At 43.6% G+C, this 26,085-nt stretch overlaps 1 protein-coding gene across 15 annotated transcripts in view; it reads right to left on the reverse strand.

Moving 5' to 3' along the window:
• Window positions 1–23,713, reverse strand: part of ARPP21 (cAMP regulated phosphoprotein 21) — a 114,964-nt gene extending 91,251 nt beyond the window's left edge. For 14 of the 15 annotated variants that reach the window (XM_060638195.2, XM_060638194.2, XM_060638193.2 and 11 more), the window contains exons 1-8: window positions 23,622–23,713; window positions 21,434–21,600; window positions 20,360–20,401; window positions 19,499–19,588; window positions 15,359–15,503; window positions 13,869–13,947; window positions 13,109–13,168; window positions 12,244–12,384 (exon numbers count right to left, since the gene is read on the reverse strand). In XM_060638195.2, coding sequence (XP_060494178.1) covers window positions 12,244–12,384; window positions 13,109–13,168; window positions 13,869–13,947; window positions 15,359–15,503; window positions 19,499–19,588; window positions 20,360–20,401; window positions 21,434–21,562 — 686 coding nt within the window. In that variant the 5' untranslated portion in view covers window positions 21,563–21,600; window positions 23,622–23,713. Of the gene's footprint in view, window positions 1–12,243; window positions 12,385–13,108; window positions 13,169–13,868; window positions 13,948–15,358; window positions 15,504–19,498; window positions 19,589–20,359; window positions 20,402–21,433; window positions 21,601–21,852; window positions 21,948–23,621 lie in introns of those variants that run through there. The other variant, XM_078432526.1, reaches the window with a different exon arrangement.
• Window positions 23,714–26,085: the final 2,372 nt, after the last annotated feature.

The raw sequence follows: 26,085 nt of genomic DNA on the forward strand, positions 1-26,085 counted from the left end.
ATTCATGCTTTGGTTCAAGTTGACAAAAAAGAATCATGTTACTTAAAAAAATAGGTTTTAAATTTTGAGGTTCTTTTGGGAAGAGAGGTGGGAATGAGAATCTTAGCGTCTCTAGCTTTGAAGCTTTTGGTTTACAGTGTCATTATAGTTACAAGAGCTATTCAAGCATTCGTTTTTGAAATTTCATTTGCATTTTTTCATGGTGCTGGTTGATTTGTTTCTCATAGCAGCACATGTTTAGGAAAAAATATATCCATCCCATAAGAAAAGAATAGTCAAAGGACCTGGCTTTAATCAATAATGCAAATGTGATTTAGAGCAAGAATATTTCTCATTCTAACAGATACGTTATGCAAAGTGCAGTCTCCATAATAGCTTTCCAAAAAATATCTTATTTTTTTTCAAACTTGAGAACCTACTAGTTAGTCCCAATTATTCATTCTTTCATGATTCTCTAAAAATATGTTGAGTGATTATAAAGTAACCATTTGAAGTTTGTGCAAAAAGAAAAAAAAAAAACACTTAGTAAGATTGTCCCAGGTTGATTTTATCGAGAATTATCTATTACTCTAGCGCAAAAGGGCAATTTGCAGTTTAAACTCATGCAGACTAAAGCATACATCTGAAGTACCACATGTGATTAAACTACAAATTACCGGTAATGCACCATTATATTAGAGCTTTTAAAAACCCTTTTTACCACTAATTTAACATCATAGCCATGTTATTTCTTAACCATAAAATGAGTGGAACTGAAGTAAGATATGAAGGCCCTTTGTGTAAAATGGGAACGGATAACTTTCAGTGTATCAATATGAGAATGGAACTCTAAGACAAACTCCGCAAAGCTGCAAAGGTCATGGTATTGATTAAATTCACGATAACTAGAGTTTACTGCGTGTCTCACAGCCATGCATAATAACACACGCCTCATTGTTCTTTCCTGATGGACTTTAGTCCTTGAGGTGTTATTTCTGGTGTTCTCCGTATCATCATCAAAAAGCAAAGAAAAGGAATTTAGCGTTTCTTCTTGATGAAAAGATCGTTTCTTCTTAAGGTACAGTTTGCAGTCGATACCAACCACGAATCTCATTGCTCGTACGTGAGGAACAGTACTGGCGTTTCCAGCCAGGGTCCTGGCATCCCCAATAGAAACCCTGAAAACTTAGAATTAAGTCCTCATTGTTTCTTATTAGACACAGCTCATCAACTGAGAGGCAGTGCGGCTGAGTGAAACTCCCAGTAAGACATTCAAACTCTGTCTTCTTGTCAATCGATTACGATTTTAGGCTCCCCCCACCTCTTGAAACTTAAAATAGATGAGCACTCATTATTATTTTCAAAAATCTTTTTGATCTGGAAATATTTTACCACCTGGTACTTGAGATGAAATTTATTACTTTTCTTGCAAAGAGTTAAGCTTAATCCCTCTCCCCCCACTCTATACACACACAGATGAAGAATTCAATTCTACTAAACATGGACGGGGCTCAAACGGAAGCCTTTGAATTTCATATCGAATAACTGAAAGACAGTCATCAATATGCATAAGTATCTTAACAAAGAAAGGTTTCTGTGCACAACAGGATAAAATATTTTGATGGTGTAAGACACCTATCAAAAATATTTTAGTAGTCGAACAGATTAGAGGAGTTTAAGAAGCACTTTCCCTCAATACTTTCAAATCTCCAATTAAAACATTTATAGCTGATGTCTTTTATTTCAAAAATAAAGTGCTACGTCCTTCAACTAGTTCGCAATTTGCTACATCCCTCTTCAACTCTTTCACAATTTCCACCGCCATTTGGTCATCTTATACCATTCTGTTCTCTCTCTTTTTTTTTTTTTAACGTTTTATTTATTTTTGAGACAGAGAGACAGAGCATGAATGGGGGAAGGGCAGAGAGAGAGGAAGACGCAGAATCCCAAGCAGGCTCCAGGCTCTGAGCCGTCAGCCCAGAGCCTGACGCGGGGCTCGAACTCACGGACCGCGAGATCATGACCTGAGCTGAAGTCGGCCGCTTAACTGACTGAGCCACCCAGGCGCCCCTATTCTCTCTTAAATGAGAGCACACCTTGCAAACCCCGTAAATGCAGTGCTAAGCATCCGGCTTCCGACATCTTTCAAGCATCTTGCCAACTCATGTTCTCAATTTTCTATGTGTTTGACAAATTCATTTTATTCTTCTCTGTCTCGGCTGTACTGTATCCATAAACAGAGGCGTGGAAGCTAACGTGGGAAACGCCTTGACTCTCCTTCAACCTAAGGCTATTCGTGAGCAACAACAAAATTAAGCAGAATACTCAAAGTCAGCAAAGGTCTCTGAGGCCTCTCCTCTTATTGGTGCCAACACCCTGGAAAACAAGTTATGTGCATTAAGACCCCTGACGGTATCTATCCACCTTGACAGAGCGATTGCATTTCTAAGAATGAGTCCAAAGAAATAGTAACAAATGAATACACAATTTCACTGTTCAAGACAGCAAAACAGTGGAAATCCATGGTGGTCTGATTAAGTAGCTTAATGTATCTCCACATGTGACACGTAGCTTTATAAGATGATATCCGAGGCTATTGACTAACGTAGAAAAGCGACGTATAGAAGGATATACTACACTCACATATATGTTGAAACCATACTATTTAAATAAGAATAACGATAGCAGCAGTTTTCTCCGGATGGCAGGGTAATGGGCAACTTTTACTGCTCATCTTTCATACATTTGTGATTATTATAATAAATAGCATCTCATCAACAAAATAATAAAAGCTATTGGTTTAGAAAGATAGGAAACCAAATCAGCAACCTACAAGTGGTTTGTATATAACCACTGGATTGTGAACAATTAAAATATTCTTATCTTTTGAATACTTTCTTTCACGCCCTGTATTATTTTATAATCTAAAATGGATACTCCGTTGTGGCATTTTGTCAAAAATCCCTCCTTTTTTAATGCTATGTCCTTGTTGATCTATATACACAGAGACTTGCATTTAATAATCATACTCTAATTATAATAAGTAAGTGACAGTGTTCAATCTGAAGACCTTTTTTCCCCCTCTCTAAATGGAGAACCCAAATAATAACGGTAGAGGAAAAAAAAGATAAGAAGGATGAGTAAAAAAAGGAGAAATTATGAAATTGGAAAAAGAGAAAGAAATCATATGCCTGAAGACCTAGAATGCTGTCTTCTCTGGCTGTGAATTCAGCCATTTCTGAACAGTACTGTATTGGCAACAGTACCCCAGAGGCATACACATCAGACGGATATATTCAGCTAAAAAAACATGCATATTTCTGCAAGTTTACCTGTACATTGAGAATTTCCACAAATGAAAATTTTCTTTAAAAAGGGGCTAGGTTATCAGTGAACCTTTCATAGGTAGAGTGCGCCTTCCAAACACCCAATGACCAAAGCTCCACTCCCCCCAAAACACAATGCATGTGAATAATCCAATAACTTGATATAAAACGGACGTGAACTAGCATACAAAATTTAACGGAGCAATAGTTTCAATAATTACACTAAATTTTAAATAATTCCCACGTAAATGCTGATAAGCGGGGCTAACAAAGGTCTGGCGTTTTCAAAACACACATTGTTGTGTCTTTTCATCCCTACAGCTTACTAAGAGTGGGCTTTTTGCAAATTACAGTAAAACCTTGGTTTGCGAGCGTAGTTCTGGAAACAGGCTTGTAATCCAAAGCACTCGTATACCAAAGCGAATTTCAAGAACCGTTGGCCCAGTTGTGATCATGTGATGTTGAGCAATCACGTGCCACTCTTGCTGCACGACATCGCTCGTTTCTCAAGTTAAAATTTATTAGAAATGTGTGCTCGTCTTGCGGAACATTCAGAGAACAAGTTACTCGCAATCCGAGGTTTTACTGTACTTAACACGCCTAAGACAGAAGCCTGGTTTGCTTCGCTGGAAGAACGGAAAGTAACAATTCTTATCTTAAAGTGTTTGGGAGGGTCAAGCCCAATGCCAGGCACGGGTAAATCACTCCATAATCTATTATTACCATCGTTCGTACCTTTCTGGGGAGTCAAAACCTAAAGGCCTGCCAATGAATATTGAGGCAACATTTACATTAGTGTTCATTTTAATGAGGGTAAATCCAATCTGCACTATAATATTCAAATAATGGTTTGATTCATGAGTTCCAAATGAAGCAGTAACAATGGTCTGAAAGTAATGTTTTCTTTGCAAACTGCTGAATGTGATTATTGCTTCTTGGCATGAAAGGCTTTTTGCTTACAATGCTGTGTATAAAAACATTCCATTTAAGCTTATATGCAAATATAGTATTTTACTTGCTGAGAAGGTCCAGAGTGATCAGTGTGCTTTAACTGGTATGGAATGACTAAATATGCATTGTATGTGTAAAGAAATGCCGTTTTTTTGATTTTTTGGTTTTTGGTTTTTTCACTTTCCTGGTTTAAAGGGCAGGAGGGTGGGAAGTGAGCGCTGTGCTCTCCCGGAAATGCTGTGGGATCTAGACAGGCTGGGAGTTTGAAAGGAGTCCAGCTGCGGGGTAAAATGTATTAGGTATGCAACCACTTCTCCGGGCGGATTCCGATCTATTGCTTGAAAATTGGTACCGATAATTACAATCTAGCCTGTTAAGTATGCGCTTCAACGGAAACCAAACACCTTTGGCCAGTAAACTACAACCTGTCTTCCTACCATATGACCCATTCTATCTGTCCCAAAGCCAGGACGACATGCTAATGACCTCTCCGCTATCAGAAAGGTTAAGATCCACAAGTCACAAGAACTACACCAAGAAGACCAGCTGGTCATTATACATTTCATCTTCAGGTACGACCCCAAACTTTTCCCAAGGCACCGGTGCTCAAGTGCTGACAACCTTAATGACGGATCTTGATGCAAGGAAGGGAGAGAGCTCTGGAAGCAGGTCTAATTCTGCCGCCTACAGCAAAACCCTAGGTGGGAGCAACCAGGCCCCAGTAATAGTGCTCCCTCCAAACCGATCGCACATTTGAGATCACACTGTAGGTACTACGTGTGTGTATAGTGAACCCTTCTCCAACAGCCCCAACCTGCATGACACAGATCACACACACACACACACACACACAGAGTCCTGATCAAAATTACCTTGTTTCTTCAAACAAACAATAAACAGAAGATGGACATATTCTATAGCCTACACTTCTTTTGTTCAAAGCAGGCCACCGAATACCCGAGAACTACTTTTCGCTCGGCACAGTCTAAGAACACGGAGCTGGGTTTTGTCTTACTTCTGCGCGTGCCAGGACAATTTTTAATCCGGGGTGTTCTGCGGTCCTGGAGTTTTGTTGGCATCACGGTTTTAACATCCACCTTAGTGTTACCATGGTTTCCTCGAGTTCTCTGTTCAACTTTAAACATAATTAAATGCGAATTAGGATTTTGTAAGGAAACCAAGCGATAAGGTTTGGTTTTCTTCTTGCTCTTTGTCATTTCAGAGTATTGATTCTGTGCACGTTAGTTCTTGTTTCCCTGACCTTAGGTGGAGGGTCATGGCTGTAGAGGCAGGCATCTTGGGTCTTCTGTGTATTGACTAAGTACGATCAAGACCCAAATCTCAGTTTTTGCTCCTGTAAAATGGTCTAGCTCTATCTACCTCGAATGTGGTAAGCTAAATAAACAAGCACTTAATTATCTAAAAAAAAAAAAAAAAATCACTCCATGGAAAAGCTCTTTAAAAAAACAGTTATATTAAAGATTCTAATATTATAGAAGGAGCGTGCGTGTTTCATTTCTAAAATTAAGTGGTAAATTATCCATGCAACACTCAAAGGGCCTTCCATCATTTCTGGTGGGGGAAAAGAACACAACAAACTTCTTTTCTCGCCTCAAGATCTATTTCTGAGACTCACCTATCTCATCTACAGGATACGTTCTCTGAGGTATTTGAGAATAATAACATGAGAAAATACAAATATTTGAGAGCAGTGATAGGGAGTTTGACCGATGTTAACAAATAAGTCTTACTTTGAGCCTGAGTATTGATTAAAGGACTAGGGTGTCAGTTCAGTAAATAAAGCATCATGGCTTTCCTAAGAGCAATGTGATTCTGAGTTAGGCTTCTGATCTTTGGCTTTTAGTCAGACGATTTCTATTCCTATAGAAAGTGCAGAGTAAATTTACCATGTTTAGAAGTAACAGGATACCAACCAACCACTCAGAGATTTCCAAGAGGCACTTAAAGAAACTGATGCCTGATCTTCTACAGAGGATTATTCGGCAAGCAGTGGCATCGGGACGTTGCTCCGTTTACTGACGGGTGCCATTCGTGTGCCAGCCAAAAGGAAAACGAATAGAACACACGTGGGAGGAAAGCTTGGGGTTTTAGTGAGTCTGTTTGTTTTGGCATAAACATCCTGGATCACCTGCAGGGAGTGAAATGCCCAAGGGCCAAAACCCAGTAATTCCCACCTGAAACCATAGCCTCTTAAGACAACTGAACAGAACAGGTGTCCCTTACGGCTCTGGCACTCCCTCTCTGTGTCTGCCACTGGGCATGTGGAAGGTCCCACAGTCCCGCCTCTCAGGTCAGGACTTATCCATCACTTCAGGGCTTCTTGACAAAGTCAACCGGGCTCAACCGTTGTCACCAAAGAGAAGCTTTATTTAGACAGAGAGTAAGTTTATGAGTCTTCTGATTTACCAAATAGCTAACTCAGGTCATTATCCTCTCTGGAACAAACAAACAGGCCAACTAGGGTCATCACTACCCGGGTCCACACTTCTCAGGAATCCAGGCATTGTATTATCTTAAGACGTCACCCCAAAGCTCTGCCTCTGGGTCTCTATTCTTGTTTCATGGTTTCTGGGGCTGAGAACCACTCTCCTCCAATGGAGATGTCATTTCTGTCTTTGATCTGCACTCTGGAAATAGGGGATTTCAGGCAATGACAGTGGGTGGGTGCCAAAGTCAAAGGAAAAAAAAATATTCGAGAGATGACAACCTTTTAACGTGACAATTATCTGGGACTGGTTCAGCAGTTACTCTGACATATGCAAAGACGTTCAGGTACACTTGAGACTCTCTGCCTATGCCTGATCTTGGCCCCTTGGAAAACACTAAGGCAAGAAGATGGTTTCAAGTCTCCAAATGATACAAGCTGAGCACACACCCTTTCTCTACGATGGAGAAAGACAGATGGCGGTGAAAAAAAAAAAATCATCTAACAAAAGAACCACGGGCTGCTTTGGGCTAACCACCTGGAAAAGTAAGCAAAAGACAAAGTGGAGACAAGAAAGGCAGATACAGAGAAGGTGGAAGCTTCTCATACAAAAATAGACTCAGGTACGCGTAGCATTCAAATAGTTTCCACAAAATCGTTGCTCGTAGTTTTAGTCTCCATCCCAAGTGCGTATCTTTAGAACGCAACACCCTAGAGAGTAAATATGCGTTGTAAACATCACTTTTCATACCAGAATAACACCGACCCTGCCCGAATTTCCAACGGGCTCATTTGGTGCCACCACCAAATCTGGGAGTTGACCAAGAATCCCAACGGAAGAAAATATGAAAGGGCCACAGAGTATAATGTATTTCAGGCAACCCACAGGGGAAAGAGGAATAAACCAAAGGTGGCAGAACATAACAGGGTGAATCTCAGCTCAAAAACGTCATTATTCCAACAAAAAGGCAGTAATTCTCGTGAGAGGCATCCCCAGCTCTTCAGACCCCATCTGCGGACGGATAGGTGTGCTGGGAGGCTCCAGGTTACATATCACCTGCTCTTACCCTGGCCAAGTCAGAGAACCAACAAGGTTGCTGTGCTGTGAGAGTCAGGTGACTTCCCTTTGTTAATTCTCGAAAGCACCCAAGTTTGCTCAGAGGAAGGCACCTCCCCGGAATGTCTCCCACGTGAGCATGGCTGTCACTTCCTACTCTCTCTGGACTACTCTAATTTCCAACCCTAACCCCATGCTCCTGTGGCTACGGCATGAAACCATGGATTTGAACAATCGGGTTGCCTACAGCAGTTTTGTAATGCAATAGACAGCTTTATCTCCTACGCTGATGTCGTTGATGAATGTAGCTTTTTCCGTTCTTAGGGGGGGAAAAGAAAGATGGAAACGGAATAAAACAAGGTTGAAATTGAATCACTATCACCCCCTGCCAAACATTGCATCTTGTTAGTAGTGATAACCACAGAAAAGGTAGCAAGAAGTATCAAACTGTGGGGAATGATTTTATTTGCTGATTACCACTGAGTTCATTTTCGAAGATCTCTCCCCATCCCCCCCCCCCCACCCCTGGGCCCATTCCTTGTATCTTATCAGACAACAAGAGACTTAGATGGCATTTCCAACCAATCCAAGGAATCTTCTTGGGGATTCTGCTCAAGACGTTCTGGGTGGTTTTGCTCTAAGAGAGTTAGGTTATTTAAGAACATTGTTCTTGGCATGTAACAAACCGACTTGGATCCCAGCCATGCTAATCATTGCTTCTCTGTTGGTCCAAAATTGAACCCGAGTTTGTGCCTCATTTTCTGCTTCTGTAAAATAAGGCTCTAATTACCTAGGTTGTAAATACGATTTCAAGATTAAATGAAACAATATACAGGAAATGAGAGGTAAAGTACCCCATGCAATGAATAAGAAGTAGACAATCCTACTCTATCACTTCAGTAACTGAAAAGTTAGTCCTCAGAGAAATGTTTTCCATCATGAAGGACAGGTATATTTCCTCTCAGGACATTAGAGAAAATACCAGAGGCGAGGAAGTACATACGCACATGTACATACAATCCTCACAGGGTCTTATCCCGACTTAAATGCTTTGAGCCTCACGTGAAAGTATTCTCTGTCTGTGCAAACCTTAATACTCTCAAGTCACACCGTACAATGACCCGAACTGCTTACACTCTAGAAGCGCGAGCATTCTGGGAGATGAATCCCAGCCATCATGTGGCTGAGCGACATCCACGTCAGAGGATCAGTGTCGGTGAGATAGAAACATCAAAACTTGCATGGAACGTGCTTTCTCACTGTCAGCCCTACAGTCCATTTTTGTCCCCTCCGTCCACATTTCTCTGCATTTTTCCCAAGCTACGGTGCCATTTAAGATATGCACCTTCACGGACTTGCACTGAACTGGCACAGAACCGTGTACTCCGAAAAGGCATCCCTCAAACACAAAACCCACAAGGAGCCACCTGAGGAATTTCCACCTTGGCCTCCTTCCCGCCGGTACTTGGAAACGTCTCCATCCAACAATACGCCTATTAAAATACGTTTCTATGACTGTGGTCCCCATGACCATAGCATACCAATTGCCCTGACGGCACAACTCTTGAAATTTTCAGAGAACCCAAGAAAACCAAGACGCCTATGACTTACACGGCAAGTTCTGATTAGAACATCCCATTTCAGACTTCAACTCCAAGAGAACATGGGAACAAACTTTTAAAATCAAACATACAGCTTTCTACGGAACAACATTTCTGCTTTGTTAAAGATGCCGACGGCGCTTCAGGTCCTGAGGATGGGACTTGCTCCTCTTTGAAAGATGACATTTAATTCACCCACTTCTCTTGTCCGAAAAGGCCCCGCCCATATCCCCAGACAAGAGCCCCTCAAATAGAGGATGGTCAGGAGGGTGGCTGGACTAGAACAGCAGGACTTGACAGCTCCACACCGGACACTGGTAAGGTCAATTCTTCTGGAAATACCTTAAGAGTCCATGATCCACGGTCATTTGTCTTTTTGTTTAGGCATGGTGTGAGTCACAGAGAGGGGCTAGGGGGTGTGCATAAGAACAGGCATTCCGCTGTGGCAACCACACTTGAAACGTGCTCCTTTCACTCTTCCTGAAGGCATCAACACGTGGGGTCTATTTAAAATTGGCCAGTTTTGAAAACATACACACGCACATGCACACATGCGCACACACACGTATGAAAACCAGTGTTCTCCAGGAAGTGAAGAAGTCTGAGAGCGTGATAATATGATACTTACTAGCCAGAAAATAGAAGTCTGAAAGGACAAATGACATACTCTAGTGATACTTGGAAACTTGTAAGAATCCCAAGGGTTCAGACCGGAGCTGCCCAATGGGCCTTCCCGAAATCACGGAAATACTCTCTATAGGTTCTGTCTCATACGTGCACTTGAAATGGGGCTAGCTTGGCCGAGGACCTGAACTTTGAAGCTTAAATCTTATCTAAATTTGATTCATTTCAATCAAAACGTAAATAGCTCTATGTCGCTCCTGGCTACCACACTGGACATACAGCAAGTTCAGAGCCATCACTCAACATTCACCAAGAGTCTTTACACAGTGCCAATTTTCTCAAAAACCACTCTACCTAGAAACAGGTCCCAAACACGTGCGCTAATGTTCATGACCATGCGATTGCAAAGATCAATGCGAATTATAAATAAATGCACTCGCTCTACTGGTTGAACCTGTGTCGGACGCTATACTTGACCTATGGGCATTTCCATGTCTGCTATGGTCTACGGAGAGAGAGGAGGAAAAAGAAAAAGAAAACCATCCACCGCTGGCCTATTTTGCGATCAATGCGTCTCTGCACTTACAGCACCCGAGAGTCGTAAGAAACGCTAGAATGGAGACTGAAAACAGCAACAGCGAGGAATTCTCCATGGGGAGGGGACCCATGAAGAATGAAAGGGCAGTGGCCTTTCATTTCTATGACGGTTGAAGATCGGAGGTCCACGCGCCAGCAATCAGATAAAGCGGAAAGCGGGTAAGTTTCAAAATGTATTTTGCCAGTATGGAGCGCAACCGCAGGGCCCAATAACTCCGAAGCTTCGAGGGCTCTTAAACATCATTTGCTTGAAACTGGCGTGCAAATAAAAAAGCAGCCGAAGCCCAGAGAGGTGCGGTGCTCGGTGTCCCTGAGACAACAGCCCAGGTCCATCCCAGAGCTCTCAATTTGTGTTTTCTCCACCATGGCCCGCACTCTCGTTCTGCTGAACACGGACCGACCGAGCGCCGCGAACAGAAAGGGCCTCATCTGCAGCCATACTTGCCCAGCCTCTCTGGTGAGCAGAAAACACAGTGTTTGAACCACACTGCTCTACCCAACACAGAGGCTCCCTCCACTAACATGGCACTCCTAAAAACCACGCCATGGACACAACTCACCAAGCGCACTGTGGAAAATAAATGATAATACACAGACGCCTTCGGAGAATGTGTCGCAGAGGGACGGTTTTTCAGTTTAACGTGGATTTTGCTAGAGAAGTGGCTTTGACACAGACATCACTTTAAGACAGCCAGATCCACATTTCCAAAGCCAACGGCTACTCATGCTGTGCTTTGCGTGACTCAACGGGCCCATGGAAAGACAGGAAGACAGAGGCAAACCATCACGTTAAGGAGCAAAAACAAAGAAACATCTTCCTTTCAGATCTGGAGCTTAGCTATGGAGCTCAAAATTCACCTTCTTCAGGTGAAAAACAAACAAAAAAAGGAGGCGGCAGATTGTAACGGATTTGTTTCAAGTCCCACAGCCGGTAAGTAAAAGAATTGAGTCCTGGGGGTGGGATTTCTGTCTCTGGGTTCAGGGCTTTTGGTCTCGCTAAAAACTACAGCAAGACAGAGGTCTACAAACCAGAAAGAGGAAGAAAAGAACAGCTATCCTGGATGCGTCACTGTGGTTTTAAAAGGTCTGTTATTTTCAATTTGAGTTATATTTTGACATAAAATGTTCCATGCTCTTTTGATGTAATCACATGGAGTATGTTTTTTAAATGGTTTTATTCATTTATTTATGTATGTATGCGTGTATGTACGTATGTATTTATTTTGCGGGGAAGAGGCAGAGAGAGGGGGAGGGAGAGAGAATCGCAAGCAGGCTCTGCACTATCAGCACAGAACCTGACGTGGGACTCGATCTCACGCTTTGTGAGCCCATAACCTGAACCGACATCGAGAGTCAGGTGCTCGCTTAACCGCCTGAGCCACCCATGCGCCCCCTCACGTGGAGTACCGAGAGAAGAGAGAAAATTATGTTTCAGGAGCTCTACAAAAGTTCTGGGGATAAATCCACTTTATTGCCCGAACTGTATAAACTTTCCTGGTCCTCAAATAATCTTCTGCAGATAAATGCCACACGGTGCTGATAAGTGCAAGAGATAAATAACGCTGCACAGTTGAAATGTCACGTACATCGTATAACACGCTCTTATAAACGAAGCCGTACGAGCAAAAAGGAAACGCTAAATAAATACAGTGATGGGCTTACATTCTTGTGTTGCTGGTCTTGTTGATGATAACAGATTTCCCTGTTTGATCCACATTGTGATCCAACCCAAAGTAAGCGGCCACGCGATGGACAAGCATCCTCTGGTAGGATGACATCTGAGGGAACTTTTTATAATGATTACTGGAAAGGAATACAGGACAGAGTGGGATCAGCACTGGCGCTTCCGGCCTGTAGTACATTTCACAGGTACACACACAAAACCAGTCCTTTCCCGTCCAAACCGCTAAGCTTAGTTCATCGTCGGCAACATTTCGGGTGCTCGTTTCTGGACACTTTTCCGCTGATGATGTACCTATCGGTTAAGCTACAAGAAGTGTCTTTGTTTCATAGCTGCACGTTTCTCTCAGCAAAGAGAACCTAACGTCCGTTGGAAAGTATTCTCTTCTAGTCCGTGATCCCTGATCGGCACAGCCAGGCCCAGGACAAATGATATGACATACTATGTGACAGCAGATGCCTATCTGGAGATGCGTCATTACACGGTTTACACAGAAAACAGCGCAATTATGCCCAGGCATCACTGACTGCAGCCAGCTGGAGCCCATTAAAAAACTATAATAAAAATGAAAAGGGTTGCCTCTTGTCACAGCTACTCTATGCTAATCAGCGGCCCCGTTTATAGCCATTTTGTCAGGAACTTAACAAGCAGAAACACACATGGTCCAAGCAACAATCCCCATCAATATACAGCTTCTAATCCTAACAGCATCCCCACTCACCAAGTCGGCAAACATATTAAGTAATGTTTTATCTATCCCTCAGTCTTTCCAGAACGCATCATTAAACCCAAAGCCCAAACCAAGACCCCGTCGTAGAAATTAACCCGCCTTGCAATGGAACATACTTGTTGTCACCAATGAAATCAATAATCTCCTGCTCCATTTTCAAGAGTATCATCCTGTCCCTGCAAAATAAATGTTAAAAATGAGAAGGTCGGACGGACTGGCCATTCCCAAAGACCAAACAAGTTCATTTGCGTGTATGACAGAGATGGCTTGAAGGTACATGACTCCACATCTTTAACGCTTCTCTGGAACGTGCTGCCCACATACGTATGATTTCATTCCACTGGAGATGATTTCTCCTTGTAACGTTGAAGCTTCTGTGGTTTTTATGTTACTGGAGACATATGAGGAATTAAGCCCATAAAACAGATCAGACACATTGTAGATTTTAAATTCATAGGAAACGGGACCAGAGCAAAGCCCAAGTAGAGAGTTCTATAACTGCAGTGGAACATAATTTGGCTTATTTGACATTGACTCTTGTTCTCTGTCCTTTCCCCCTTAATCCGTATCTCTTTGTGACCAGGAAAGCAGAACCCGTAAACTATAACGTATTCACTGGAGAGCTACCCAGGACTCAAGAGTTATCTATAAGCATCGTATGGAAAGCAATTTGACGATAAATTTCATATATTTAAAAAAAAGAGTATCTATAAGGAGTAAACATGCAAACTATTCGCAGAAAAGAAAATATAAAAGAACGCTTAAGACTTTAGAAAAGGTGCCTGCATTTTACAACTCCGTAAAGTGTTTGCCCTAACCACTTTCCGATAGTCCACTCGACTCTTCTAAAAATAAGAGGCTTATTTAATAATTTACCTGGAATTATTCTTTAATGTGTTAATCAGAAACTCATGCAAGTCTATGCCAGTAGAATCCGTGTATTCTTGGCTGCAATCTGAAACAAACAGCAGGATGGAGTTGTCAGGAATGCGGATGGGGAAAAGGGGGTAGCAATGTTTCCCTCTTGCTTGGGTACATTTTAGGTGAAGCCACTGGCGTGAACGGGACGTGTTTCGAAACTAGCAAACCGGCAGGGTAACACCAGAATGAGTCAGATTCGCGACAGAGGAACCCAGCAGATCCCGAGTATGGAAAGATCCAGCTGTCACAGGATGGGGGGGCGTGGGCACGGTCAGGTAGGAGGTGGGTGGGGTGAAATGTCACGTGTTCCTTCCCTGCTGTACATCAGCGAGGCCCCTCCACGTGACAGACCCACAGAGAGAACTCTGAAGAGTTTGGGATTCCAGGAAATCCCTTTTCTCTTAACCCCGAGAAGGCAAAAAATACAAGTTCTGTGGCAAGGCTGTCTAAATATCAATCAGTGCAAAACACAGGAGGGCACTAAATAATCTCCAAGTCTTTCAACTCTTCTGATGCTGGCTAAAGCTCAATTTCTAAAGCCATTTAGGAACCTGTAGTTCTTCACTCTTGTTACACCTCGGGTTTTAGATCTTCAGTAACAGAGGCCATCGGTAGAAGCAGATACATGGTTACAGAGCATAAAAGCCGCAGATGCCCTATTCTGCCTCAGTTACTTAAAAAAGAAAAAAAGAAAAGGCAAGAAAAAGTCTACCGCAAAGCTATGTACTCATGGTATTCTTCATTGCAACCTAACTTAGTTTTGTTTTACTTTGCGTTTGTTTTTTTTTGTTGTTGTGGTACTTTTGTAACAATCAGACAAGTCTGGAAGACGGGTTCGGGGATTTAGAAGGCAAAGCGCTGTTTGTTCTTGGAAAAACTTTATTGAAGGAGAAGCGTGTATTTTTTAGGTGAGACATTATGTGGCAGTATATGGGTGGCCAGAGGCCAAACCCATTTGTGCCAAATACAACGTTACTCACGTATGCCATCGACACTGATGGGTACGTCTGTGCTTTGGGGACACTATCACTCATTGGCTGTGAATTGCTAATCCACTGTCTGTCTTTTAAGATAAATAGGGAAGTGCAGCTCTAAAACTAGGTATCATTACTGCTCCTCAGCCCAACTGGACCAATAATCCTGAATTAAGAGATTCATGCTCACTCCTGTGCACCAAGTTACCACTGAAAATAGAAGACCCAAATGAAAATCCCAAGAAATAAAGGACCCTAAAAATAACCTTTCTGGCTCCACAAATGACACTGTGAACAGAAAGAAAATAGAGTTCACACCTTTTACACACACACACACACACACACACGTACACACACAGAAAAGTATAGGCAGAGTTTGGTGCAGGTAGATGTGTGTGTAAACCTAGGATGTGCTCGGTGACTGCTGATCTGTCCAAATTCGGTAAGTTAAGGAAACATGTTCACATTCACCTTTTGATAACATTCTGATCTTGGGCTTTTCAGAGGTTTTATCTTTGTTTTTATCCTTTTCTTTTTCTCTTTCTGAGTCATCTTTCCTAGATTTATCATCCTCTTGCAGGCTGGGAAAACTGGAAAGCTGTAAATGAATTGATTCCTGTTGAGGAAAAAATATAATAATTTAGGGCCAGATTTAAGAATCTCTGTCTGGTTTCCATTTTGCAAAGAGGTTATTAAATACAGGAAAATGAAAGCCAGGAGCAGGTTTTTTTTTTTTCTTTTTCTTAAATGGTAAAAAATTAAACCTGTCAGAAAAATAATTGCCCTTTAAGGTGAATTAAACTTCAGAAGTCAATGGGAGTTCATGAGAAACATCTCGTACTAGAACTTGGCCTCATGAATATTCACATTAAGCAAGTCACTTTCTCCTAGATCATACCTCTTATTTTCCCTACAGATTTATTTTTGAACACTTAGGAACCATTTCCTTATCAGTAAGCTTGCATCACAGCCACTGTCATGTCTCAAAAAAAAAAAAAAAAAAAAAAAGAAGGAGCCTTCCGAGTTCTTTTCTATAATCCCTTATAAGGAGAAATCTGCACAAAGACAGACAGACAGATATTACGAATCATAATTACAGATGGAAAAGACATAAAGGCCTTAATAGCCGATTTACACTGAAAAGTCTGTCTTAGAACCACAAAACAAGGATATCTACTACTGAGAAAAACCAAGCTGTCTAAATGCAGGAATCCTGGGCACGGATTCTTATCACACACTGGGTACAAACTCCATTGATAAGTCACCATAATACATGGCTACAATAAGCATTGCCTTTTAGAAAAGGTAGGAGGTACAACTATCTTGTCCATCAACTTAGTATTTTAATTTTTGCATCAGTCAATCCTTTCCAAAATGGAAAATTCTCTTGAACCAGTGCTTTGGTATACAACTGACTGTTTACAGTATTGGAGCTGGATTCACTTTTATATTTATTTCGTTTGCACTGGAAACAGCTCATTTTGTTTTAACTCAGGCAGCAGCCATTTGGCTGATAGTATGTTCACCGTTTTGAAGAAGAATGAGCCAAATTAGATCGCTCAGTTTTACGACAAGCCCAAGCGATGATTAAAACTATGACAAATCAACCCACATTAAGCCCACTTTTGCTTATGTAAGAGATCATTTGATGGGAAAGGTTTTTCTCCTACCGTGACATTCAAATTTATGACGTTAAAAAAATATATCCCCAATGACTAACAGTGTTCCTCACTAAAAACTAAACTGATGCTCCTATTCACGTGACCAGATCGAGGCCTGCACACCCTCAAATTATGGCCGACCTAGGATTCTTAGGGTTCTTGGTAAACCTGGCTGATCTAAGAAGCATACGTAACACAAGGCCTCCCACACCAAGTTCGTTTTTTAGGAGGGGTTACCTTGTGAACTCCTGGCTGGAAGAAAAAGACACCGTGGTTGGAAAGACATAGGATAGATGAAATCAAACACGTTCTCGTGACAGATATTTATCGTAGCCAGATTTCCTGACATCCACGTGTTTCCCTTGGGGTGCACTTACACAACATACGTAAAACCGAGTGTGACTTGATTATAGGTTCTTTGTCATGTGGTTTGGGACAGAAATGTCTTAGTCTGCAAAGGTTCAGGCAGATTTTAAGGTTTTGATTTGCTTCTACTGGCTAAGGGAACAGCTGGAACGTTTCTGCTTCAAGGGAATACAGTCGGGGGCGGGGAAGGATCCGTTCAATAGTTGATCGGGAGGGGAAACTGAGGGCACCAGGCCATGGGAGTGGTCTCCTTGCTTCTCCAAAACCGATTGCATCCCCCGCCTCTGTCAGTTTGCAGCTACGATCAGAGAGGGTTGGAAGCATACACACAAGAGCAGAGGCTAAAAAGCATCCTCCACCAAAAAAAAAAAAAAAAGAAAAATGTGCAAACTCACGTCACGTGTGGACAAACACTATTCTCGGGAAAATACCTCGCTTTTCTAGGCATCAGCATACATTATGGTGTTGAAAGAACACACAAAAGTGGTATAGAGTTGGTAAAAAACAATCTGTTATTTTTTAATATTTTTATTGATATGCTCAATAATAAAATACAGGTATTAATTGATACATCGGTACAGGATAAGTTTATATCCAACAACAGTAAAAGAATGATTCAAGTCACAGTAATACACTGGTAGGTAAATCGTAGAACATTTGGAAAGCAAAGCTCCTTTAACTGAAGGACAGACTGAACCGTCAGCTATGGGTCTGAGATCAAGTAATACAGGTAGCAAGAGTTTTCCCCCAAAATGAAGGCAGTTTTCCAAGTACTGTGAATATACAAATATTAGGGAAGCAATACAATCCATATAAATGTATACTTCTGCCGGGGTTCTCTGGGATTCAGTTCCCACGTTTTGTAAGTGCCGGTGGTACCTAATGAAGGCATCGCACATAAGCTCAAAGGTCTGCTTCTTTACTCCCTAAAAAGTAACGTGCCCACTCACTCACACGCGTGGTCTGGGTATTTCCTATTGGCCGTCTGCTCCCGCCTCCCCTCAGCCAGCCCCAAGAGGGGTGCGCAAGCTCTAAACCTCTCCTACAAAGCTAGTCTTGGCCACTGAGCTTGAAACCAGCGGGAACAGAGCACCCTTTGCCTCTTAATTCTCTGCACCAATCGTATGGAGAAACCAGACTCAGGTCCAGGACGGGCACTACAGTACAGATGATCTCTTTAAAAATTTCCTCCTGGTACCTCGTCAAATGGGACGAAGAGCAGATTAAGCCTATAAAGGCTGTCCTCCTCTGTCGGGTGTTAGGAGTGGGGGACAACCGGGGGCATGACTTCTCCCAGAGTCTGTCGTTTTGCAGAGTTAACATATGTCGTGTGTGGTACATTACAAGCCGTCGATCAACATTTAATAATACAAGCCGGGATATTCGCATTATTTCCCCTTTTCAATCTCCATGAAAAAATAGAAGCACGTGTAAAATGCTGAAGGAAAGCCACACACTTCTCAGAGCCCAGGTAAAATAAAGCTTGTGTATGAAACATAGTGATGGCTAGAGAAAGACAGCCTGTCTATGCCTTACGACATGAGTGGCATATTAAGAAAACGAAGCTAGGGGGAAAAAAATACTCTTAGGACAAAATCTATAAGGTATTTATTTTTGGTCCTTTTAAAGAAAGTGCTCTCAATGCTCTCTGCATCCACGAGGAGAATTTAGAGTATTTCAATTAAAGTAAAAAGAGGAAAGCCAACAAGAGCAAACAAAAACAATGATATCTTAATCAATTTTCTCTCCCCTGGGCTCAGATAAATCCTTTTACTTTTGTCTGGACTTCTCTCAGCCTCTGAAAAAGCAAGGAACATTTCGGTAGCTAGACTATTTTTTATAAAAGCTGATACGATGCCTAAAAGGCAAACAAAAATAAATACGATATGAAGTTCCCGTTTTGTCACGGGAGGGTTTTGTCAGAATGTGAATTTTCCGACCCCAATAGTCTCGCTGTAAGGAGCAAACCTAAGTGGAAGGACCCACAGCGATAGATAAGAATATTAAATTCCTATAAATTTAATAATATGAAATTCACCACCAGCTCGGATTCACTTCTGGCCATTTGTTCCAGGATTCAGAAATCTCTACCAAAGTCCTTAAAAATAGGTCTCCAAAGCTCAATGCACCTTATGCACTATTTCTAAAGTTTTGTAAGAGCCAAGAGTTGTGTTTCTTATAGGCAAGTGCATTTGGGAAGTGAGAGGTAAGAAGGTCCCGGAAGGAAGGAGAGTGAACACTAAGGACTGTATTTGGTTCGGTCTTATCAAGAGAGAGCCTTTGAGGAAACTCAGCACTACCGTGCTTACTTTTTAAGTGTTTTATCTAAATTCTTTTGACATTCCTTCCCATTTGCAGTTTTCAGAGAGTCTGGAAAAAAACAAACGTAACACTCTGTGACACACTGTTCGGCTAGTTTAGCATAGCTCGTCAACGGGGGACGAAGCCAGCAAACTCTTTCTTCCTTTGATTATCTTTCTTTTCTCCCCCAAACCAGTGCGGAGTGCCAGCTTTCCACTCATGCACACGCACACCAAGAGAGATCCCATTCGTGCAGCTAATGGAAATGACAGGGGGTATGTACCTGGTCCTGAAGACTTTCTCCCCCTGGTCGGGCCGAGGATTCTTCACAGACAGCAAGGCTGCGAGTCAGTTTACCTTTTCCCGCTCCTGACTGGGGAGGGGAGAGAAGAGGCAAGGACAGGAAAATAAAGACAACAAGCAGAAGACGTCCTCCGGCTGTCAAATCGTCTCCCCCCCCCTTCACAGGACACCCCCAAGTCAGACTTCGGACACCGAGCTTCGAACTGGGGGCTCAGTGCCGTCTGTGTGCCTTGGCTCCCAGACTGAGCCCCCTGGGTTGGTGGGGACGCAGGAGGAGGAAGACGTGACTGCGTGCATGTAAGGAAGGAACGCTTTTAGCAAACTGTGCCCATCACATCAGAAACATACAACGAATGCCTTGCTGCCATCTCGTGATCATCTAAGGAGGAAGAGATGACGGGACTAACACTGAGTTTGGGAGGGACCTGGATGGAAACGATGCTTCAGAAGACGAGGAACGGGCTCGAAACACCGGCACCTGTTTACTTCGAGGGAGAAACCCACCGGGGCGACTAAAACGTCTGCCCCAGGTGTCGCGCAAAAGGACAGCCAAACAAGCCGGGGCTCACCGTGTAAGGCACTCTCAAATCTGCAATTGTGAAAAACAGGATCAGATACACACATTTGCGGCCACGTGAACACTAAGTGCTCTAATTGCAAAGCCTACGGAGCCAGGGAGAAAAGACAAGTGTCAACAGGACCCCCTTCCAAGCGGGCAGGACCAGGAGAGCCAAGATCCACACGCGACCGTTTGAACTGTTGGCAAATCTTTTCACCCGGGTGTAAACTAAGCAACTGACATCCATGATATCACGTCAATGTGGAATCTCCAGAATCCTACCTTGGATTTTCTTCTTTCTTGGTTCTGAGCTGCCAGTCGCCTCTGTGTGTTGGAAACAAAGTAAAACAAACAAACAAGCAGTAAACCAACAACCAGAGAGAGAGAGAGAGAGAGAGAGAGAGAGGTCACTAGAGTCCAGAAATCAATAGGCACAATAAGGTCTTATAACCACTGAGAAGGACTCCCCTCCCCCTCTCCCCACAACTTTTGACCTTTTTAACTTTTAGCTCCTTCTCCTTAGAGCAGCTATGCAAGGGGGGAAAGCTGACCTTGAAGGCTTTTGGCCATTATGTGGTTCTCTGCCTTTGTTCACTGGTACATAAAAAGAATGAACACTATTGTAGTTCGGTTCAAAGAAAATCAATACAGGATATTTGCAAATACAGTTGGTTTTCCCTCTACCAAATCTCCTTCTCTCATGAATCATGGTGTATTTAATCGTATCACCTTTTCGGTACTGTCAGTCACTCCCAACAGCCCCAATAGCCCCCTCCGTCCCTGGCCTGCCCTTTTCTAGGGCTTTCTCTCTGTCTCTGTTCCTCTTGCCCTCTCTCTCTCTCCCTGGCTGTGAATTCTAGGGCTTAGGTTGGTGGGCTAATATGAACTGAATCTTAGCCTGCCCTCAAAGGTCCACAGATTTGATTTTTCTTAGTCTCATGATAATGAGCTGAGTCTTCAGCTTTCCATGGAAGAGCAAATCCATTTTTAAGTCTCAGCCAGCCTCAAGCTGCCTCAGGGAGAAACCCTTCTCAAGCTCCATGAGGTGGTCTGGAAATCACTCTGGAGATGGCCGTGTGCAAATTCAGTCCTCAAAGAGGATCTCTGGCCCTTGCTTTCATTTCAAAGGGCATTTCGGAGCACGTTTTGCTCGGGAAGAAAAAGTAATTAATAATTAGGAAAGGAGAGGATTAGCTTTATGGATTTCCTATTCATTTAGTAGTCAAACTCTCCAGTGGAGAAAAAGAAAAGAAAGAAGAAGAAAAAAAAAAAAAAGGGGAAAACCTCCCAAGCGCTCCGAAAATAAAGGAAAGGAACTGCACCCAGTGGTTCGAGAGACTAGGTTTCCAGGCTCACCTGCAATTCGAGTTTCTCCTCTTCATCTAGACTCTCGGATTTCACAATGCCATTCTCTGGGGTGGCCGACTCCTGCTCAGTCCCGCCTTCCTCCACGATGGCCGGATTCAGGTCTCCTGGCTCGGACATCCTCCCGGACGCAAATTAAAATCACAAGGTTTGATGCCCTACGAGGTGAAGAAGTCAGAACGTAAAGTCAGCGCACTGTAGAGCCTTGACTGTTATTCCCGTGGCATTTCATGTCTCCTTTTGTATTCGAATTCAAATGAGCGACTCGGGCGGCTCTGTCACTGTGACACAAGGGGAGAACGACGAAGCCAGATCAAATCCAGTACCCAAGGCAAACGCGAGAGGCAGATTCGGGCGCCCTCTCCACACCCCCTCCGCACCCATACACACACACGCTTGCGAATACACACCTTGCCATCAAAAGGGATCGACAAATCTTAGGTGGAGACGCGGAACTCCCACACATCTACCAGTCCCTATGCCCCACGACAAAGCAGGGGACAAAGAGAAACAGAGTCTCCGTCCAACTCTTGGAAGAAACGACCCTCCGCCGCTGAGTCACGAGGTGCTCTGGGTGTTGGGCAGCAGGCCCCAGACGATTCGAAAAGTATTTGCGAGTTTTCAACCGGAGGCACACTTTCCCAGGCACGGGGAATACAGGACGCCGTGCGAGGGGCAAAAAGCAACCGAAGAGGTAAGGATTCCGTTCGTACACGGCATCTAAATTTGGCAATAACACTTTCAGGGCCAACGCCGTCCGGCTTCAAACTGACAGCTCCATTATTGAAGGCAAAAGTGCTCTCCCAGGCTCCCGCCAGCCGCTGGGGCTGCCCCGACCCTGTAGAAGGAAGTCTCTGGAAGGCGGCTCTAATGAAGCTATGGCCACTGAGCCCTGCTCCTCGGGGCTCACACTAGACCACTACATGGACATTGGAAATGGCTTTCCAAAGGGAGAGCCTGTTACTATCTTTTGTCCCCCGACCCCCATACCACCCCTGACCCTTCCCCTTCCTGATGGGCCGTCAACCGAGGTGCATGAATGACTGAGCATTTACTCCCCCCTCGGTTTTTCTTTTTTTTTGTAAGATGTGAGAAAAAAATGCAGAGGAGAGGGAGGAAAGAAATACGGAAGGAGTGAAGGAAGGAAAAAGAAAACGAGAAAGAAAGACACCGGGACCCAGAAAGTCCATCCGTCCACAAAAGTTCTTCCACAAAATTCCCCCAAAGGGAGGGCTGTCCTCCTACCGCTCATTACCACGGTGATTATTATCAGACACAACGGTGGTGACGTTTCCCTGGGAGTGTTTAATGACCATTTACTAAATTCAGGCACTTGACTTCCAACTGCATAGAGGAAGCATGAGAAAAATCTCGACCACAGCAACTTCTGTGGCAAATCTGCTAAGATCCAGCGTGACAGAACAGATGGCACCTAATGATATCTTTCAAAACAATGCAGGCTTCCTCAGCAAAGGATTATGGGAATGCCAGAGGAAGACTTGCCCAAAGGCTGGTACTCGAGTCTGTGAGTTACTGGTGAGCAATGCTTTCAAGTCGGAGGAGGCTTTAGGATCTTCCATCCAGTGTATTCAGACGGACGCCTCACACTTTAGTGACACTGGCTGGGCTACGTGTGTGGCTAACGAAGGTTGTTTCTAGAGGGCAAACACCGTGTTTCTCAACCTATTGGGTAGGGGGAGGCAATGGGACTTCCGTGGCCCTGACTCTTTCTTCAAAGCCTTTCAACAAGAAAGGAGATTGTGACCAACTTTAAAATGGAAGGAACAGGGGCGCCTGGGTGGCTCAGTCGGTTGAGCGTCCGACTTCGACTCCGGTCACGATCTCGCGGTCCGTGAGTTCGAGCCCCGCGTCGGGCTCTGGGCTGATGGCTCGGAGCCTGGAGCCTGCTTCAGATTCTGTGTCTCCCTCTCTCTCTGCCCCTCCCCCGTTCATGCTCTGTCTCTCTCTGTCTCAAAAATAAAATAAACGTTAAAAAAAAAAAATTAAAAAAAAAATGGAAGGAACAGATCGAGCTCTACTAACTTTATAGACTCTAAGCCAGTTGAGTCCCGGTCATAGATGCCGTCTGTAGTGGTTACACTCACGGACCTCTTCTTGGCACACGTTTAGACAGTAACAAAATACAGACGAGCTGACAGCCAGACAACGAGGCCTTTACCTTTCGCGCAGAGCTCCTGACGTAGGTCTTGGCGACTTACTGGCGGCTTCTGTCGCTCTACCCCGGGAAAATCCACACCAGTGATCAGAGACAACTGGAGTCCCATGTCCCCATTAACAGTTCAGAATGCCCATCTCCCTGCGATTCCCTTACACGGCGTGACCCATCGTCAACCTGAAAGAAAGACGAGAAGTCAATAATCATAATGGCAACGGTCACGGCGGGGCGAACGACCAAAACAATCGGACCCGATTTCTAACGCTAATGACCAGCTTCCAGCAAATCACGTTCACAGCTCGATCAGCCCCACCTGTCTCGGGCTGCCTGCTTCTTCTCTAACGAAGGCTACAGCCCGACTGTTCAAGTCAGAGCGGCACCCACGCAGGGAGCTAAAATTAACGATTGCATTATGCGCCGAAGATTACTCACTTCAATTTTAACCTTTTTTAGTGAAATCTCGCACTTTATATTAAAAAAAAACAAAAAAAAACCCAACAACCAGTTCGTGTGTCTGCCTCAATGAGCATCCAGATCACCCCGTGAGCTAAAAGTCTTGCCTCCTTTTTTAAAAAACCAAAGGCTCTTTGCTTCAATCGTAGATGAGTATCGTATAGTCTAGTGCCGTTTCCGTGCCTCCTTTTTAATGAAGCGTACTTGAAGATTTTGATTTAGCGAGCATTGGCTGTAACAGTTAAAAAAAAAAAAAAAAGAAAGAAAGAAAGAAAGAGAAAAGAAAAAAGAAAACTTTCACCGTGGCAGGGCTGAGAGCACTCGTGCCCTCTCCACTTCCAGTCTGGCATGAAGAATTCCTAATATTCTCCTTGGGCAGTTGAGCACAGTCTCTCCCCGTTCCCCTCCCTCCCCGCCAGGATTGCCACCACCAGCTGGGCTCTCAGGATTGCCACCACCAGCCGGGCTCTCGGTTTGACAGCAAAAGAAACGCTGTCAGATTTGCAAACTTGGAGCCTGTTGGAAACAACCCCTCGCTCTCGTGTGCATTTTCTCTTTCTCACAACCGCTACGGGGGGGCAGCAAAGGCAGCTCGAACGCAAACCCAGAGACGGATCCCTGCTGACGTTTGCCAAAACCAAGCATGGGTAGCTCTCCCTTCCGCGGCAACCCTGGGGCACGCCTGCAAACTCCCAACTGCACGGACACCTCTCCCCATCATACGCCCATCTTTGCAAACACCCGACTGCAGCTCAGTTGTTGCATCCCGAGTTGAGAAACGCTCTCTGCCTTCCCCGGGCCGCCCCCCCCCCCCCCAAGTTTAAATGAGCACAGCTGGCTCCTCACCAGATTTTACCGTGGCTCTAAGGACAACATATTGGATTACAACACCATTTGTTGTGCAAGGGGGGAACAACTGTTGAAAGCGGGATCACTAACGGAGTCAGTGATTTCTAGCCTCATTCCTGTCTTATTACAACGGCCAAGTTGGCTTTCCGATGCTTCTTTTGTTGCTAAACACCATGCAGCTATGAGAGAGAAGCAAACGTGCATTTAGGGCAAAAATGGATCGCTCATCAACAGTCATTTCAAGTTTTCAGTTTCGACCAGTTTCACCACGGCCACTTGGCTAACACCCGATATTAAATAGAAGTCAACACGTCTTACAATTAGGATCTATTTAAGTAACCAGCCCATTATCTAATATGTCTCAGAATAGGCACCAGTGATGGATGGCATTACCACATGTTCTGTGGCTTCTGTTTTCCTTTTCCCAGAGAAAATGAAGTTATCAACGATCACCGCGATCTTTTGGTCTTCCTTCTCTGATCCTCATATTTGCAAAGTGGCATTTAATCCAGCAGGTGAATGGCAACGTAGTTTTCAAATCTAAGCCTCAGATGCATTATTCCAGCCCCAGCAGGTGGATACAAGATATATTTCTTTCCACGAAAACAGAGGAAGAACAAACTGGTATTCACGTAACCAACCCAAAGCGGGAACAGCCTGGATGTGTGTGTGTGTGTGTGTGTGTGTGTGTGTGTGTGTGTGTGGCGTAATTACCAGGACACGTTTTGAAATAGCACCGAGCTCCAAAGTCAGCGAGGTATTATTCTTGCACGCCTGAATCATAAAGTTATCATCTACCGAGATAAAAGAGAATATGGGCAGATGGGGATGAGCAGAGGAACATACGGATCACAAATATTTTTGTAACTGATTAAAATTGTTCTCTTTGCTAAGAAAGCAGTGCCAGGAAATCAACCCTACTCCGGCTTTCTGTTCGCCAAGCTACCCGACTCTTCCATGGTTATTTAATCATAATCTGTTCAAATTTCCCCCATTCTCACAAGAGAGCAAAACTATTTTTACCAAGTTCTCTTTTATCCAACATTTGAGTAATGGATATTCTGGCCAAGTTTCAATTGTGATAGTGGGCTTGGGGGGTGGGGAGAAAAAGGAGACTCTGTACAAATGCACAAAATAAACGTTACTATAGTTCTTTCAGTGGAAA

This window comes from Panthera onca, chromosome C2 (genome assembly GCF_046562875.1).
Source record: "Panthera onca isolate mPanOnc1 chromosome C2, mPanOnc1 haplotype 2, whole genome shotgun sequence".
Lineage (NCBI taxonomy): Eukaryota > Metazoa > Chordata > Mammalia > Carnivora > Felidae > Panthera > Panthera onca.